Genomic DNA, 19,830 nt, shown 5'->3' with positions numbered 1-19,830 from the left:
TTCAGAAGTACGAGTCGTAGATCGTTATCTGAAACGCAAAGTTCTTCACATTTTAACGTAAAGGAGGCGTTTTGACCCGCAGCTAACCCTGACTGAAATACACTCAGATAACAGGCTTCCTCGCCTAAAAAAAACGGCGTATTTTCAATATTTTTTTTGTACAAAAAATGAAGTATTTTATTCAAAGTTTTTATTAATCCAAAGATATATATTTTACAAAGATTCTGTGAAATTTTCATTGGAAAACAATCAAAGAAAGAAAAAAATAAGCGTTTAAATTAAGACCATAAACGGAAAAAAGTGAAAATTGTATTTTTGACAGATTTTTTTTTTACAAAAAAATGCAAATTTCAGTGAACATTTTTCGATGTTTTAAAAAAAAAAAATCCTTCGTTCAAGACCTTGTAAATTATATCTCGAAGACTTGTGTAAAAGTGCATTAAGATCGGTTGAGTAGTTCGCGAGAAGTCTTGGCAACCGACTTTGAAAACCCAGTTTCGAGAAAAACGCGTTGAATGTTTTAAGTGACTGTACTCGAGCGCGCAACTTTTCAAAGCTGTATCTCCAAAACTATTATTCACATTATGAACTTGAGCATTTAGTGCAATATTCTGTTATACGATAATATGTTATAGAATGAAATATGACAATAAAAAAACGTTTAGGATCGTGAAACCCATGTAACCCCTTAAGTCGAGATTGTTTTGTGAGCTTATTTACATCTTGTTTTTATTTACTCGGTTTTAATAACATTCGGTTTAGTTGTTTGTTGTATTACGTGACTGACATTATTATTGTTGTATTTATGGTCCCAAGTTGCTCACATTTTAGCAAGTTGAAGTTTACAAAACTGACAGCACGGTTGTTAAATATGCGGATCTTGCTTTGATATTTAGTTTCCTGATATCAATCGTTGCATTCTCTAATGCGAACCTAAGCCTCTTACAAGTCTTAAAAGTATAAATTGGATGTTATGGTCTTTCCCAAAATTAAATATATAAAGCACGATTATTTTAAGAAGTAAGTCGTTCATTATGTTGGGTCAGAAGGGAATCCGAAAAACAAGCCCTACACAATTTTAACTGCGCTAGGCTATTGAATTGCCTATTGTCTACCAAAGAGTAATAAGTTTGTAGTAAAGAGCGTACGTTAAATGTGGCTTCTGTTTTCGAATATGCAAAAGTTCTTCAATAATATTAAATTTTATCTAACTTATTGTTAAGAGTTTCCAGACGACTTTATTGTTTAATACAAAATTTTCTTAATTATGCATAATCGTTATTAGTCCCAGAATTCAGTTACACATTCGTTTCCTACTTCTTTACCCATTCACCAATATTTTCACTGAATATTTTTTTGTATGCAATATTATGTAATAAAGCCTTACGATTGCTTTATTACACTTTCCATCTCTTCATAGTTGATTTACAGTTTTGCTCTAACTACCTCAAACTACCTCAGTGCAGTTAACTTAAGTACTGTTATTAAGTTATGCATAGCTAAATTGCCGACCAACTGTCATTTGCTTAGACATACTAACGGCATTTGGTTAGAAAGTTATGTAATGTTTATGTGGGTCGTTACATTTCTAATTTGCTTCGTCAGACATAGATATTTATGTAATTTCCGCTTAAAGTAATGTGAACTAAAATACTTAAGATGCTAGCTATCAGATATCATACAGAATAACAGAATAAATGCAATTTAAATGAGGAAATTGAATTGCATTTGGAAGATAAGAACACCATACGTCCATAAAGCATAACCGTTAAAAATAGTTAGGACCAAATATATTAACTACAAATGTATTTACGAAATACATCAACTAAACACTATTCGGTATAAAAAGTAAGATATCTAAAGTTACAAGTTACAACTTATATTTTGCATCGAAATGAACCCATAAATCATTTTCTTCAAAAATGCTGAGTCTTTATGTTATTTAAAAATTATTCTTTTAGTTCTATTAGTTATTGAGGTTTTTCTTGCTTCCCACACCTGACCACGACTGTTGATATCAACCAAACCTTTATTCAAGACAGACAGATCTACGTAACCGGATCGGACCAAGATTTGTATTCGGCCAAAGTCTGTAAATTTGGCAGCATTCAACACATCATATGACCCATCATGGTGCGTGAGGTTACCCAAAACTTCCTACCAAACACTGTAAAAATGGGCTAAATCGATTGATAACCACGCCTACTTCCCAAATAAAAAACTATTAAATTCCATGAAGTTATCAGAATAAAACTTTGCACAAATAATGCCCCTAAAGATATTTCACCTTACGCAGAAAAATTGTCGGATTATAACTTTTCAAGGAGATATGGCTAATTTTTTACAGAACATATCGGTCAATCTGTGAGATGTAGTATTGAAATTTGGGCACAATATTTTTGTGATGACAGCAAGACCTTGCGCCAAGAATGGGTAAAATCGGCTCAATACTTCCTTTGACTCCGATATACTTATAAAAATATTTTCGAACTTCCTGTAGGTTTTATACCGCCTCTTTCGGTCAATATGCAAGAAGTATTAATTAAATTCAATAAGAATTTCTTTCTAATAACAATGTATACTCTTGCTTAAAATGGATGAAAACAGGGCCACACTGACCCTAGTCCCCATATACCTAATATTCGGACCTTCAAACATTCGCTCAACTTTGTACCTTATATTTATATTGGTCAATCTGTTAAGTTTTTTAATAAAATTCAGAGAGTTCCTATTTCTGGTAATGATATATAATACCAATTAATACATATATTAGGCAAATTAAGTGAAAAAGTAATATTGAATATACTAAATCTAAAATCTATCCACAAATTACCCCAGCTTCCATATACAAGTACTACATACGAGGGTTGCCTTTTATATTTCGGGATTAAAGAACAAAAACAAATGTTAATCATCGAAAATTGCTGCATTGTTGTTCAAAACATTCTCTATTAAGATCTATACACTTTTGCATGCGTTTGAACCGATTGTCGAAGCACTTTCACCACTCTGATTGAGGTATCTCCGTTCTGAACGCTACAACCGCCTTTTCAAGTATCGAAAAACTCTCAATTTATTTTTTATGTACGGAAATAAAAATAAGTCATTCCATGGCAAGTCATGACTATACGGTGGATGACTCATCAAGTCGATGTTTTGAGTGCTCAAAAATGCAGTTGTTTCAGTCGATGTGTAAGAGCTCGCATTGTCGTGGTGAGGAGTGATCCGACTTCGACGGTAGGTTTTCCTACCACTATAGCAAATAGCTGACATTCAAACTGATCGATCAAAATCTAGATAAGGATTTTTTTGCATATGAGATCAAACAATATGACTAGAAAGAACTAGCAAAACGTTTTCCTTTGAATCCAAACCGTTGGCCGATTACGCTTTCAGATTTAGTTATGCATATAGTCGCTATATGAAATGCTACTGTGAAGGGTATAACAATTTCGGTGCAGCCGAAGTTAATCGTTTTTTTCTAGATTGCATTCATTTTTGCCTTGCTCTTTGAAATATATAATATATATGAATATGTGCCAAATCGGATTATAAATAGAATTTTTTGTAATAATCTGAATTTAGCGCCCCCTAGTGCCCCCTAGATCCTAGAAAGGCTCGAATCGGGTTGTAAATACGGTTTTTATACCCTGAACAGGGTATATTAAATCTACCACAATTTATATAACATCCAGAAGGAAACGTCAGAGCTCCTATAAAATATATACATAAATGACGAGCTGAGTTGATGTGGCCATATCCGTCTGTCTGTACATACGCGAATTTTTGAGATATGGATCTGAAATTTTGCACCCGTCATTTTCTCACCAGAAGCTGTTCATTTGTCAGAACGGCCGAAATAGGACCACTAAAGCACATAGCTGCCACAAAAACAGAACGATCGCAGTAAAGTGCTTGTATGGAAAGTTTTTTCAATTGACGAGTTATCTTCACGAAATTTGGCAAGGGGTATTGTCTAAGGCAATGATGTAATTACTATTTCATATTACTGCCATGCAAAATTACCGATCAAAGTAAGGAATATTTTGTACTTGGAAAGGATATTATAGCTTCGGCGCAACCGAATCTAAAGTTTTTTTTTATGTTATTTTTTTTTTTTTTTAAATTTAATTTTTTGTTTTTTTATAACTTTGATGTCGTGTGGAAGAATGTACACACATATGTATAAAATTTCAATTTTTTATACATATATAAATATTTATGTTGCCACATTGTGGTACAAATATAATTCCTCAAAGCCAACTACAAAAAAAAAAACAATTATTAGCTATGCCCAGCTAAGCTCTAAATAACTCATACATAGTATATGTTATATGAGTATAGTAAAAACGAGTACATAATGCAATAACTATTTTCAAAGTGATTGCAACAGTTGCATTTCATACTATTTCAACACAAATGTGAAACTTCAATTAGCGTCGAATTGCCATACACACTTTGTATCTATTTAAGCTAGATATTATCGAAGCCCGAATTACCGGTATGTTGGTGCACTAGTCAATTGCGCGCTCTAATAAATCTAAATACGAGTACATGCGTGTAATTTTTGGCTGTAACTGCATGCCCACTACCAATATATCTCTTCTAGTATCTGTGTATGTGTGTGTGTGGGTATGTATGTGTACGTGTGCATTCAACCACGCACCAGCAGCTAATTCCACAGTTAGCCACAAAATTAGCCAGCAAATATGCACTAAAATGCTTTTACACCTACACAGCGATGGATATATATATATATGTGTGTATGCATGTGCTAATAGGGCAACAGATTGTTAATAAATTACCGTAAAAAGGGCCTACGAACAAATAAAATCATGAAACAATTGAAGTTGGCAAGTACTAGCTTTTGCACCGTTACAATGGGACGCAAGCACATATATATGTACATACATATATACAGTTACATAATATATGTGCATAAATGCAAGTATGAATGCAGGGGAAGTGTTACAATGGTTACCCCTCCTCATAGCCTCCAATTTGCCCTTGTTTGCCACCAGCAACTGTCCGCCACTCAACTAGGGCTACATTAAATCTAAATTACGATCAACGATAGAAAATGTCAAATTGCATGTTAACTTCGAAATGCTTTACTCGTATTTGTTGGAGATTCGAAAAATGCCATCAAACTGAAAATTGTGTTGAATTGTGTTTTTCCATTTTCGTCTTCTTCTTCTTTTAGTTGAGTTTTGTTGTTGGTAAATTGCATGTTGCATGCTATCTATTAGTAATAGCTTTCATGGTTTGCTATTGTTGTTGGCAATATTTTTCAAATGAACTGTGAAGTTTGGTAGCCGCAAGAAGTCAGTCAAATAAATTGGAGACAAACAAAAAAGACTACGGAAATTTTTTTTACAGCGATTATTTCAAAAACGAAGAATGTAGTAATATCGAGTAACAAATCGCTGCTGCAAAAAAAATATTAATAATTTTGAAATGCTTTAAATTTAAATTTGTTGTTGTTTTTAATTTATTTGAAAAAAATTTTCAAATTATAAAATTCAATTGATTTCCGCTTAACTCTAAATTTTATGTAAATAATAAAATTTTAAAATCGTTTAAATTGGGCGTTATCGATTCACCACAATCTTTCGCAGTTTCCTCAACTACAATTCTTTCGAATGGCATTTGTTTAAGCTGCAATAAAATTAGAAAGTTCCATGATTACAGCCGTAGTATCTATGTGGGCTGGGAGTTTGCCTGCAACGAAGCTGTAATATCCTTCACAGATGCATTTCTTATAGCATATAAGCGTATAAAAACATATTTTTCTTGATTTGGATCGGTCCTTTTGTATGACAGCTATATGCTATAGTGGTGCGAACTGAACAATATGTGCGAAGATTGTAGCATTGTCTTGCACAAAAAAAAGCTTCCTAAGGAGAAAAGAACGTATGCTAAATTTCAGATCGATTTTTAAAAAAATCCAACTGGTCGCGTACATACAGGTGGACAGACAGATGAACATGACTAAATCGATTCAGCTCGATACGCTGACCATTTATATATATGCTTTATTTGGTCTCCGTCGTTTCCTTCTGGGGTTACAAACTTTGTGGCTTGGGCAAAGGTATAAAAAATTGTTCCTTGAGAGGCAATGTCACGCCTTCCGGTATATTTCTCCGTTTAAACACTTCTGATCGCCTAAAGAATTGCATGTACTTCAAGTATCACCATTAATCACGCGCATAGCACTACCAGGAGTGTGGCAATCCTATAGAGTTTATACCTTAGCGACATCTGGCGACCAGAGTGGCTCAAATGCTGTGGATCATCTAGTACAAGTAAATACGATATATTGTACTTCTATTACCACTATCAATCACCCGCCTAACACTACCAGGAGCTATTCATGAAAATTCAAAACAATTCCGATATATTTTTAAAATTCTTGGAACCACCATTTGTCGGACAACATCAAATCGCCAACAAGTTTGGAGATAATCTCGGTCTCTGTTTAGTGGAATAAGACTTTGCTATAAATCGGTTTAAAATGTGATTAGAAAAATTTGAAATATTGCAGTCTTCACAAACACAAAATATATTCCCTAACCGTCTTGTGGTTAACTGTGATATAAATCTGTAAAATAAGCATGTATACAAACATACAAGATAATGCAAGCCAAATTTCACATGCAATTCCCCTGGTGCATCAAGTGGATTACTGTGATCTCTTAATTTCTTCCTTTTAATTTTTTCGTACCTTTTTTTTCAATAAAATAAAAGCTAAAATAGCGCAACTCATTATAAACTTTAGTAGATTTATTCAATATATTAAATCTATGAAACGCTTCCAAATTTATTCATTAGCAAGTTTTGTCACATTAGTAAACAGCTGATTCGAATATTGGTTTTGCATATGTTCGAAAAGACAAAAATCCAATCAGATTTTGTGACACCATTGAAAATCAGAATTGGTTTGCCATTCTGACAACTACGCAAATCTGTCTTGGATTCCACAACATCCCTGACTATCTTATATAGCATTTAACAGGATAAAAGCAGAGATCGGATCGGAAACAGCTATATAAATTATTTCATTCTCATAAATTTTTTAGGCCTAAATATAAACATAACAGATGTATATTTTAGTACCATATGATATACTCGTAAGTAGTAGGCGCAGTCTGTTTAACTGCTCTGTCAAAATACTTCGCATTCAAATTAGCGTGATGTCGCAATTCTCATGATAGTGCAAATTGATTTCAGTTATTTTCCCCCACTCACTTATTCATCGACTTTTGCAATGTAATATTGCTATTGCTCAAGTGTAATGTGTATTAACTTTTAAAGTGTGTTAAGAAATAGTAATAGCAATAGTCAATTGCAGCAATGTGCAGACGCAGAGCTTAACGAGCTTACGATGGGGTGTAAGAAAGACTCTTAAACATACATACATACATATTTGCACGCCAGTACTCGAATATGTATATGTACATATATTGGACTTTCGCAGTATGATTTTAGTGTTATTTAATATTAATAAAACTTTCCGCTTACTTCACTTCACTTTTACTTTCTGAGTTAGCAATGCGGGTGACTTTAGATGATTTCAATTTGGGCACCACTGCAGACATTTATATGCTTCATGGGAATTATATTTGGTATTTTTGGGACTAAAAACAGTAAATGTGACTGAGACTGTCTTAGTATTTAATTTAAGTTTAGTCCTTGCACCAATTGTGAGCAAATTTTTAAGCCTTGTAAAGTGGCGAATGAAACAAACAACTGGCATAAATAGAATATTCTAAATTTATTAAATATTCTTATTATAGGGTTAAGTTATGCCACTTGAACGACGTATCCACATATTTCTCTGAACTGGGTATAGTAATTGGTCGGACAGCCTATGAAGTATATATATATAAATATCCTTCTGTCTATATACCAAATGTTACATATATGTCAACTAGTCTAAAAGTTTTTGAGATATCGATCTGAAATTGTGATAATTTCACGAAATTTGGCACGGATTATTGTTCAAGGTAACCGTGCAATCTCCGAACGATATTCAATCTGACCAATCAAAATAAAAATAAATATCTGCATAAAAGATATTTTTTCCTTATTAAGTAACCTTAATTCAACTTGAAAGTTGTTTATATCAAACAACTAGAAAGAACTAGCAAAACGTTTTCCGTTGAATGCAAACCTTTGCCCATTTACGTTTTCAGATTTAGTTATAAATATTCTTGCTATAAGAAATATACCTGTGCAGAGCATAACAACTTCAGAGCAGCCGAAGTTGGCGTTTTATCTTTTTGACAACTCAAAAATAGCTAGCATAGAAGTGACAAATCGAAGATGGCTTATATAATCTAAGTACATCGAAACACAGATGAGATAGAGAATATAAGCTATACAAAATACCTTTGCACTGCTAAGTTACGAGTTCGTGCGGGTTGCGTTTGAAAAATAAATACTTTGAACGTGAAGTCCTGAAGGAAATTATAAGTGCAGTTAACTTACTTACTTAAATATATTTTTTTAAATATCTTAGTATAGGTAGATATGAACTGATTGTTATAAATGTCAGTGTATTTGTACAATTTTTATTGAAGATATCGAGATAAGGGAAGAGGAGTACATAGAAAGTTTTTTTTTTGCTAAAATCTAAGTTAGCGGCAGTAACAGCTGAGACGGTATCTGGTAATGTCGGAAACCTCCGATAAAAATCAAAAAAGCTTAAGAAGGGAATTCTAGGCAAGAGGCATGAATTTCAGGTAATTTTTGAAGTGTTGTAAAAACAGCCAATTTACATATTTATTATGCATTTTATTTTTTATTAGTTATTTATATTATATTTTGTAATGTTACAAGATACAGAAATATCATAAAATAGAAAAAGTTCAAAATTTCAAAAACTAGCAGCTGATGCATTGGGGTTTCTGGAAAAATTGGCACGTGACCATACACACGATTTCAGCTAGTGATATGAAACCAAAAACAAAATTAATCTAGAATAATGTCGCAATGTCTGGAACTACGGAAAAAAAACTTTCACGAAATGGCGACTGCCTGAATTAAAAACCATTTTTTTTTATAACTTTTTTAGACTGTTTCAAATGTTTTAAAAATATTGTATTATAAATTGAAGTTTGGGGATATGGTTCCGGGCATAGACAAGTCTATAAAGACGACTCTCTTAAAATTTCAAGTAAAGCGGTCTAGTAGAACCTGAGAAATCGTGGGTATAGTTTTGAAAAAGACAGTTTCGAGAAAAACGCGCTTAAAGTTTTAAGTTTAAACTAGGCCGGCAAAGTTGCGATGACACTAAAAGGGCTATATATTTCTTACGATATATATTATATTTACGAGCTTAGCGCTTGTTGAAGTTTAGTCCCTACGACATACCTCGAACTGATATCGAACTAAACTGTTTACTTGCTGACTGACTGTTGCTAATTTCTTATGTACACACATAAATACACGTAAATATTAATATACAATTTGTATATGCTGCAGCATTCTAGAAAATTTCATTGTTTTACTCAGAGGAGGAATTTTCGCAACTTTAAAAATTAGCATCACTTAGTTTGTTACTCGTTGACAGCAAATAGTTCTAGGTTAATTTATTCTCAAGGCTGCTCAATTATGGTTGCTTCGTTTATATTATACTTGGGCCAAATTCACACCTTTAGCAATAACTATTTGGGAAACTAATATAAATTTGGAAAACATAAAACCAAAGAAGAACAAACAAAAGGAAAAGCAAAAAATTTGTTAAAGTAAATATTAAATTGTAGAATTGTCCAGACGCAGGCAAATAATTTCAATATAACCAAGTGGGGGTGCCAGAAATTTTACATTGGCTCTAAATGACTGGTTCGGTCGTTAAACATTTATCCATTATATATAATAATTGCAGAAAATCCAAATCCAAGAAACGGAGAGTTTCTCTAATCGGCTTTGAACAGTTATGCAGTATATGCTCGGATGTTGTCTGATATCTTTCAGTTACCATGGTAGGTGATTTCCGAATTCACCAAGAAATCGATTGTAGAAAATCCAAGGAACGAAGAGTTTATCTAATTGGCTTTCAATTGGAATTCGGCCTTGGAAGACTGACCCAGCCGAATTATCGCAGTTATGGTCTGGCAGATGGCTCAACCTAGTAACTGATCAATAGGAGAGATGTGTATGCTTTTTAGAGGCTATGAATAAACGAAGTCTGCTTATCATAGATCCTACTATGTACTCTACAGGATCTATCCAAGCTAACAAAGCAGTATTATTTTGTTGCAAAGATGCAGATTCCTTTCGTGTCAGTTCAGCTGCGGCGTCAATTCTTTCCCAAACTGTGCTTTTTATCTCTGTATAAGTGAAATGATTTGGGCAATAATGAGCTTGTGGATTGAAAATAATTGCTTGAAAGACAGCTGTTTCTATGTCAAGAATAATTATGCTACCTTGCTACCGAAAACCTATGTCTAAAATACCATGGACCAGCCTTCCTTTATAATAGAGAGTTCAATATCCGTTTCCTAGATACACGCACCTATTTCAACTCAGTTTCTTCTCAAATTCTTAGACTGAATATTTTTTTAATGAAGAAAAGGTTTTTCATTTACCCTTGCTGCCAATTCTAAAATTTCGATTTAAAACGGTCTTTTTATTGTATGCCGTCAAAGAAGACTCTATAGAACCCTGATTTTTCTTTAGAGTACCTCGCTGTTTTTACAGCACTTAAAGCTTAAGACATCTACTACTTGACTGAAATTTTTCATTTCTTTCATTCCGATTTGATATATATACTTGTCTCATATATATATAATATCAAAATCATTCGGTCCATCCATAGCTCGGACACATAAATTCGACTTTTTGTCCAAACTGTATGCACCCTTGACATGTCCAACACACGTAACTATTTATAGGTATCACCACACGCGTTTCAATTCCGCAGCTAACTGTAAAATATATCCATACATATAAAATTGCATTCCCACAAGTGCTGGCACCGCCTTCATCAAGTGTTATTAGCAACATTGTGGTCTCGCTGTTGTGGCACCAATGCGTTGTACACCCAATATATACTCGTATATACATACCTACAGCTACTAATTGCAAAATATGTTTGCTTAGCAGCACTGTGGTGCTGGCTTGGTTCTGTATTAAAGCCACTTTAGGGCTGATACTTATTGAATTTGTGGCTTTGATTTGGTTTTGCACTTAACTCTCCCACACGTGCAAGGGCTCGGACTCATGTTGCCAATGCTGAAATTTAATTTAAATCCACTTGATAAGAAGAAAGTGAAAGAGAATTAATCTCCCCTAGAACTTGAACTAATTATAGCAAATATTTAAACAAACAATATTGCTTAATTTTTTACTCAACACAATATTTTCTTTTTTTGCTTGCAGTTTCCTCGACGATTTGGATCGGTTAGGTGCCAAGGATTATCAGCCGACCGAACAGGATATTCTACGCACGCGTGTCAAGACGACCGGTATTGTTGAAGTGCATTTCTCATTTAAAAATCTCAATTTCAAGTGAGTAACCAACCCGCTTATGTAGAATCTTCGAAAATCTTATATATTTATTACTAAAAATTATATATTTTTGCATTTTTTTCATAGACTATTTGACGTCGGTGGTCAGCGTTCAGAGCGAAAGAAGTGGATACATTGCTTCGAAGATGTGACAGCGATCATTTTCTGTGTTGCAATGTCTGAGTATGATCAGGTCTTGCATGAAGATGAGACTACGGTGAGTTGGTATAACACTTAATTTTTAATATGGTTTTTTTTTCTAAAGTTGTTTACAATAAGATAATGTCTATGCTGAAGTGTCTTTAACAATGACGTTTTCAATAACATAGTTCAAACTTCCTCCGAAGCTTATTATGGTTACAACGTCAATCGTGTAATAGATACGGACCCGAATTTTTCTCTAACCAATAATTATCAACTCAGTACCATTCTTCGAAAATATTTGGGAATGCTTTCTATCGCTACAACAACGACATAACGGGTTATGTTTCAATATATTTCTTAGTATACTGCGTCCGATTTTCTTGTTTCCCTCTTCACTGGCTTCCTTAAAATGTCGACTTCCTAAAAAGCCAAGACTAATTCGGTTTCGAACAAATTTTAGAGTTATTATTAGCCATTAGATCCATGAATGATCAAAATGTGATTGATTGGAATGGCATTTGCCCCGAAGCAAACATTGGGCAATATTAATATATTTAATATTAATACTAGTTCGTATATATTGACTCACTATGTCTGCCCACATGTCAACAAGGTAACGGCGCGCAACCCCACACTGCGCATCAAGCAAATAAATTTCGTCTACAAAAATTACCTTCGATTGCTAAAAAGAGATGGCATTGACGGAGAACCTATAATTTATGAGGACTTTACCTGATATATTTTTGTACAATTGACCAACTCGAAACAAATATTAGAAAACGTAACAAGGTTTTATTTCACAACAACGTGGACATCTATAACAACAAAGCTGCAATTAGCCTTCTTGACTGAGTTAAAGGACTGTTACCATTGCAATAATCACCAACCTATTGATCAAGTTAGCAATACACTTCAGGATATTCGAGTAAATTTGCAAAGTATTGATATTTACGATTTCTCCACGTTCCACGAACCGACCATCTGTTTTTTTTATACCCTGAACAAAAAATACCTGCTCGAATACAGATTATATTAAAAGAAAAACAATAAAACACTTTAACTTCGGTTGCACCGAGGCAATAATACCCTTCACAAATACAAAAGATATATGGCAGCTATATGCTATAGTTATTCGATGTGAACAATTTTTTCAGAGATTACACCATTGCCTTAAACAATACTTCAAGCCAAATTTCTTGAAGATATCTCTTAAAAAGCTTCCCATACAAGGACTTTACTGCGATCGTTCAGTTTGTATGGAAGCTATATGATATAATACTCCGATATTACCCGTTGAGACAAATGAGCAGTTTTTTGTTGAGGAAAGGACGAGTGCAAAATTTCAGATCAATATCTCAAAAAGTGAGTGACTAGTTCGTATATAGAGAGCCGGACATGGCTAAATCGACTCAGCTCGTCGCGCTGTTCATTTATGTATATACTTTATAGGGTCTCTGACAATGTTACAAACATCATGGCAAACTTAATACACCCTGTAAAAATAGTATGAGCCTAAAATTCTTATCGAATATGAACCGCATCTGATTACATACCAAAATCTACTTAACTAAAATAAGTTGAAGGTTCCCTTGTTATATTTAAAAAGTCGAAAATTTCAGTATATTGCTAACCGGGAATATACAAGTATAAATTTTTTTAATTTTTAGCTTTCTACCCTTTTTGACTTTTTTATTGTTATTTCTTTTTACAGAACCGTATGCAAGAGTCATTGAAGCTCTTCGATTCGATTTGCAACAACAAATGGTTCACTGATACATCTATTATATTGTTCTTGAATAAGAAAGATTTGTTTGAAGAGAAGATTCGCAAGAGTCCATTGACAATCTGCTTCCCTGAATATACAGGTAAACTTCACCACGATTTAAATAGCCGCAAACAGTTATTTTGTAAATTAAAGCAGCATAAATTGTAATAACTGTATTTATATTATTTTTAACAATGATATTTCCACTTGCAGGAGGTCAAGAATACAGCGAAGCTGCTGCTTACATTCAAGCTCAATTCGAAGCGAAAAACAAATCAACCTCAAAGGAAATCTACTGCCACATGACGTGCGCCACAGATACAAATAATATACAGTTTGTTTTCGACGCTGTTACCGATGTCATTATTGCCAACAATCTGCGCGGCTGCGGTTTGTATTAAACAGCAACAACAACAACAACAACAGTAAGAGCAGCAGCAGCAGTTAATTACAGCGCAGCAAACGAACCAAGCAACGCATGGCGAAAAATCATTGTCGGACTCCATCACCACCGCTTCAGTTACAACAACTACAATTATGATAACAACAACAACAAGAAGTGACACAAGTGCAGCCAGTGCTAAAGCTACTACTAAAAAAAATTTCATCAGAAAATGTCTTTCGAATATGCGAACATTTTTCGAAAACTAAGAAAACTAAGCTCAACTACTGAGCTCATGTCAGTGATAATGACAAATTTATATATTTTTACAGCATACAATGTGCTGGTGAACAGTTAAATTAATTTAAAAGTATTGTTAAAAATATTTTTAATTCCAATATTTTACAGTTATTTTTACAAAATAATCGATACCAATTTAAATTACCAGAAATTTATGTACATACATACATGTAAATGCCAACGATGGCGGTGAGTGATGGATAACTGATTAAATGATTTGTTAAGGCGTTGCATTAAACAAATTGGCGCCGAAAGCGTAAGCTAAAGCGTAACACAGCAGTGAAGGAGCGAAATGTACATTTTAGTCAAGCAAATTGAACAAAAACCAACGCACACACACGCACACACACACGTACATACACATAAACACACACCAGAAACATTATTACTAATTAAGCTTACTAAAAAAAACAAAAACAAAAAACGATGATAAAATGAAGTAGTAGAAGCAGAGAAAGCAGTTAAAGCAGTAAAACAAAAAAAACTCTAATAATGCAGAAAATTTAATTAATTAAATCATAATTGAGATTAAAAACTGGCAACACAAAACCAAAAGTATAAATTTATATAGTATTATAAAAGGCGAAAAAACCAGGTCATTGTAATGTAAAATTCCGCAACATTGTAAAAAAGCCGTTTACTAAGTACATATACACATACATATATGTACAAGTATGTATGTATGAACATATTAGATCAACAGTAAACCGTACAGAATTTGAAGTAAATCAAAAGCAGAAAACTCAATTTCGAGAAAACGCACCACTACTTCTACACTAGTTTACTGTATATGTATAAACTACATTAGGCTGATACTTAGGCAACACAACAACAACAACAACAAAACAACTGACCATTTGCTAAACTATTGACACAATATACAAGTACATATATAATTTAAATAGATTGATTGAATTTGTTAGTGAGTACGCTGTTGGGGTGGACACACGCACACTACCACATACATACATGCGTAAATGCATAACTTAAAAGTAGCACAAACATAAACGAACACACAAATGTATAATTTAGAGATTATTTATGCTAAATTTTAATACAAAAAGAAAATATGAAATATGCTGTTATGTTATGATAGACGACACAATTTGACTTGTGCTGAAAAATTTTTAATTTTTGTTAAAAAATGTTTTTATAATTTTTTCCAACTCAAGGGAATTATTATTTTTTTTTTTTTAATATTTTGTATACATATATATAATATATACATTTCTTTGATTAATAGTTTTTTTTTTTTAATATGTTCAATTACAGACCGGTTCAATCATTTGTTTTTTATCCTTTGTATTAATAAGGTTAGGTTTATTTTGGTCTGTGCAAATTGTGTTTTGTTGTCGTCGACTCTTTTGGCAACTTTTTAATCTCTAGAAAGAAATGTAATAAACTGTCTAAAAAATTTAATTTTTTTCTAGCATTTTGAGTGCATTTAGCATTTGTTAGCGGTTATGATTGATAAATATGATCTTCTAAGAGCGCATAAATATGTTTATAATATAAAGGCAATATGCATTACTTAAATCAAAGTAATTTGTATCGACATAACCTAAAAAATGTATACGGGTTAGTGCGTATTTCGAATTTCTAAGCACTTTTTTCGTGAGAAAATGTTTATGAAATGTCTACAGCATTTAAAACGTGATCAAATATGCATAAAAAATATTTTCACTGGTCAAATAGAAGAAATTATGTGAATGAATTTTGCAATATTTGAAGTTAGACGAAACAAACATAAAAGATTTGTACTAATAAAATTTTTCGTCTTAATCGAATTGGTTAATGAACTGTAGATACATTTTTTATAATAATTCGTTTAAAAATTTCCTTTAAAAAAAATTGAAAAGTCCAATTAAATTCAATATTTCAAAATAAAAATGTAAATTTTTTAAAATTTTCTTAGAGTTTAAAATATTTATAATACTCTATCACCATGTTAAATATTTTGAAAAATAGTTAGCGTTATTTGCAATATTTTCTGCATGTTTTGAAGGTTTTTAATTTTTATGTGTAAACTAGAGCTGCCGGACGATATTTGATATGATATTTCCAAATATTTTCATACAAAAATTTGCGATTCATAAAAATGCGGTACACGATCTTTTTCTATTTATTGCGCTGCCACGGCCTACCTTTCAGTCAAAATTTTGTTTTAATTTAAAATTTTTGTTTGTACATACATATTTCTAGCACGCATAAACACACGCACATACAATACCGTACATCACAATTGCATAACATACGTACAGTTATAAAAACAATAAAAAATACATTTAAAACAGAATGTAATATAAACGTGAGATTTATACTTAAATGCATATTCAACCATTAAAATTAAAATGTATAATAAATTAAAATAAATATATTTATGTATTTAGTAAAATGGCATTTAACACGTTTTGTGTGTAATTGTTTATATTGTACTATGATTACTACTATTATTATTAATGATTATAATTATTATTGTTTATGATATATATGTATGTATAATGTATTATGATAAATGTATATGTATTGCGTATGAGCTGCCAGCTCGTTATAATTGAATTTATTTTTCAATGTAATGACTAATGATTTTTTTTTATTTTTTTACTTTTTTATATTTTATTTATATTTTTAATGATTCACGCTTACTTACATACATGCATTTTTAATTGCATTTGACTTTTTGTTTTGCAAAATAACTACCACTAAAATATTTTGTTTTAGTTTAATTTATTAAATAAAATTCAAAAATGTTCTAAAAAATTAAGCAAATTATGTAAAGAATTTAGAAACTACACAACATCACATGAATGCCATGTCAAATATTTAACTATAAAGAATTTTTGTCTAGTAAAATGTTACGATTTTCTGCTCAGAGCAACTGATTTGATTTCTTAATTTCTTATTTTCACTGCTTACCTACAGTTATTCACTAACTGTTTTAACTAATCACAATTATGTTTTATACCTTTTTTTCTTTATTTAGTTTATAAAAACTGCATCGAAATTTGTACACTTTTCTTAATTTTATAAATGTTTAGCTTTAAGTTGCCATCGCTCTCTTGAGTTTCTTCAAATTTCGCGTTTCAACAATATAAGCGCATTGTTATTATTTTGTTGACCTATACTTATCGAATATTTTATAAACTTCTTCATTTTTTTTAATTTTGTATAAAATTTTTAAAAGTCCCTATTTTACTCTCTATTCTTTTCTCTTCTATATATGTATGTATATATATAAATAAATATATATATTTATATATATATTCGATGCTATCGTAATTAAGTTATTTTAAATAAATAAAATGTACACTGTTACGCACAGATATACTTACTCTTACGTATTATCCACATACTCGTAAGTTGCAATTGTACCAAAAATCAGTTTTAAATAAAGCCTAAATAAATATGTATTTAAAAAATATCATTTAAGTGTGCAACAAGTATTTTGCAAATGTTTCGCTTGCAATAAAATTTAGTTATAATAGGTAATAGATAAATTGGTGTGAACACAAATTTTACCGTAATATTAATGAGTTCCACTACCACATGCTGAGGGTAGTAGTAAATGTTTATGGGTTAATAATAAACGTGTTTACGCCAACTATTTTAGTGTTTCAATATTTTGTAAATATTGTGTTTTTTATTTAAAGAGGAATGTTTTTCTTTTCATTTTAAAATTATTTTAGTTAAAACAAGTCATTTTACAAAATTAAATTTATTAATATTTTCAATAATTTAAATAATAATGATAATATTTTTATGATATGTAACATGATAAATAAATATATAAATAAAAAATATTATTTTGTGTCATAATAAAAAATATTTTGAAGAAATTAAAGTTTAAATTTGAAAAAAAATTATTTGATTTTTTATGAAAAAAATTTAAAAATCATATTTCGTCTATTATGTTACACAATATTCAACTTTTCGATTTAAGAAATTAATACTAGATGGAGTGTCTTTTTTTAAGTTTTTATCAAAAAGCAATGAGATCATTTTTTCCAAATTGAAACATTTTTTTATCATACTATGTAATAATACTATTGATATTAATGGACTTATTGAAACAGCTAATAAATGTGATTTTGCAAAATAAAAGGAAGTCATTCTTACATTTCTTACATTAAAATAAAATGTGTTAATATAAAACAAAGAAAATCAAGGATATAATTTTGACTTTTAAAGTAGCTTTGTGTTTTTAATTTAAAAAAATACAACTAAAGAGTTAATTTTAATATTTTTTAATGTTTTTTTTTTTTTGTATATTTTATATATATTTTTGGAGATAACTAATTATTTTTTATAAAAAAATATTTCATTGCACACGTTTAATCATGTTCAATTAGTTTATCATTGTATTAAAAATGTAAAATAAATTTTTTTTTCTGTATAGCTTTTTTTGTGTAAAAAATAATTTTATTTTTTCGTTTCGGAAATTTTTCTTTTAAAATTTGTGAAATATCTTGAAAATAAAGAAGAAGAAAAAATGAACTACGTCATCGAGACGAACCAATCGCTTATAGATCTCTTATCACTTTTAATAATTTTACGCGTTTCATAACATCGCTCAATTGATGTGGCAGAAAAAAATTTTGAAAATATTTCAGACACTAAGCTACTTAGAGTTGTGTTGTTTATTCAATTCTTTATTTTGTATCTCAAAAATTTGTCTGAACATATTAAGAAAGAGAAAATCGTAGCTAAAGATGTCACTAGGCTTTCACTACCTTTTTACTGTATTACAACAACAACAACAATAAAATATGATTTTCAGGGACAAAACCAACCGCATACCAACATATATGCCACATATAGCACTAATTTTCTAGAAACTTTTTAATTTCAACAAGTACAAACAACGACAGCAACAAGAACAACAACAATGTGTGCACCACCATTGTGGGTTACAAATTATAATCGGCCATCGTCCAACTCCATCTTCACAAAGTTTTAGTGAAAAAGTTTATGCAAGCGTAAGAGGAAGAGAAAAAATGTGTGGGATGCCATGTCGTATACGCAACTTTCTAGGATGAACAAAAGCCAACACAGCCAACTCAAACTCATTGGAGGTTCATCATATGCCATGTCATACATATAACTATTTGTGCATAATTAATGTATGGTTAAGACAAAACTAATTTATTTTCAGTTTAACAGTAACGAGAAAAAATAATGATATTCAAAGACACATACACATATACATAAATACAAACAAATTATTGTATTTAATTACCTTTAAACTTAAAATTCCACTTTCTGCATTTTCACTCAGCGAACGTAAAAAGTAGTTTATGAATAAAAGAATAGATAGCAAAGAAGCTGGTAACAAAGGAAGTGAATAAAAGTCAACAGAATCAGCCTACAACTTGAGCTGTAATTATTTATAAAAAAATTAAAATAAATTTTACTAAAAAAAAACGATAATTTTGAAATAAAGTGAATTAGAAAAAACAAGTGTGAAGAAAAACAATTTGTAATAATAAAAATCTTTGAAAACTGATAGTGTGAAATCGTATTAAATATACACACATACATACACATAAGTACATAAAAGAGAGAGTAAAAAAGAGAATCACTTAACTTCAAATTTAGTAATAACATAGTAATAATAAAATGTGTGTGCAGTGAAATTAGATTGCATAAAAATGCAACGTAAAATGAAAAGATAATGAAATAAATATATTTAAAATGTATTAGGTAGACAAAGTATGGATGTTAAATC

General features: G+C 31.1%; 1 protein-coding gene across 2 annotated transcripts in view; it reads left to right on the top strand.

Moving 5' to 3' along the window:
* Galphao (G protein alpha o subunit) overlaps nt 1-17,734 on the top strand; it is a 79,157-nt gene extending 61,423 nt beyond the window's left edge. For both annotated transcript variants that reach the window (XM_036363138.2, XM_036363142.2), the window contains 4 exons: nt 11,386-11,514; nt 11,602-11,731; nt 13,370-13,523; nt 13,637-17,734. In XM_036363138.2, coding sequence (XP_036219031.1) covers nt 11,386-11,514; nt 11,602-11,731; nt 13,370-13,523; nt 13,637-13,824 — 601 coding nt within the window. In that variant the 3' untranslated portion in view covers nt 13,825-17,734. The remainder of the gene's footprint in view (nt 1-11,385; nt 11,515-11,601; nt 11,732-13,369; nt 13,524-13,636) is intronic.
* The last annotated feature ends 2,096 nt before the right edge of the window (nt 17,735-19,830 follow it).

The sequence above is a fragment of the Bactrocera oleae genome, chromosome 4, assembly GCF_042242935.1.
Source record: "Bactrocera oleae isolate idBacOlea1 chromosome 4, idBacOlea1, whole genome shotgun sequence".
Taxonomy (NCBI): domain Eukaryota; kingdom Metazoa; phylum Arthropoda; class Insecta; order Diptera; family Tephritidae; genus Bactrocera; species Bactrocera oleae.
The sequence above is the reverse complement of the archived record's forward strand: the minus strand, read 5'-3'. Positions and strand labels throughout refer to the sequence as shown.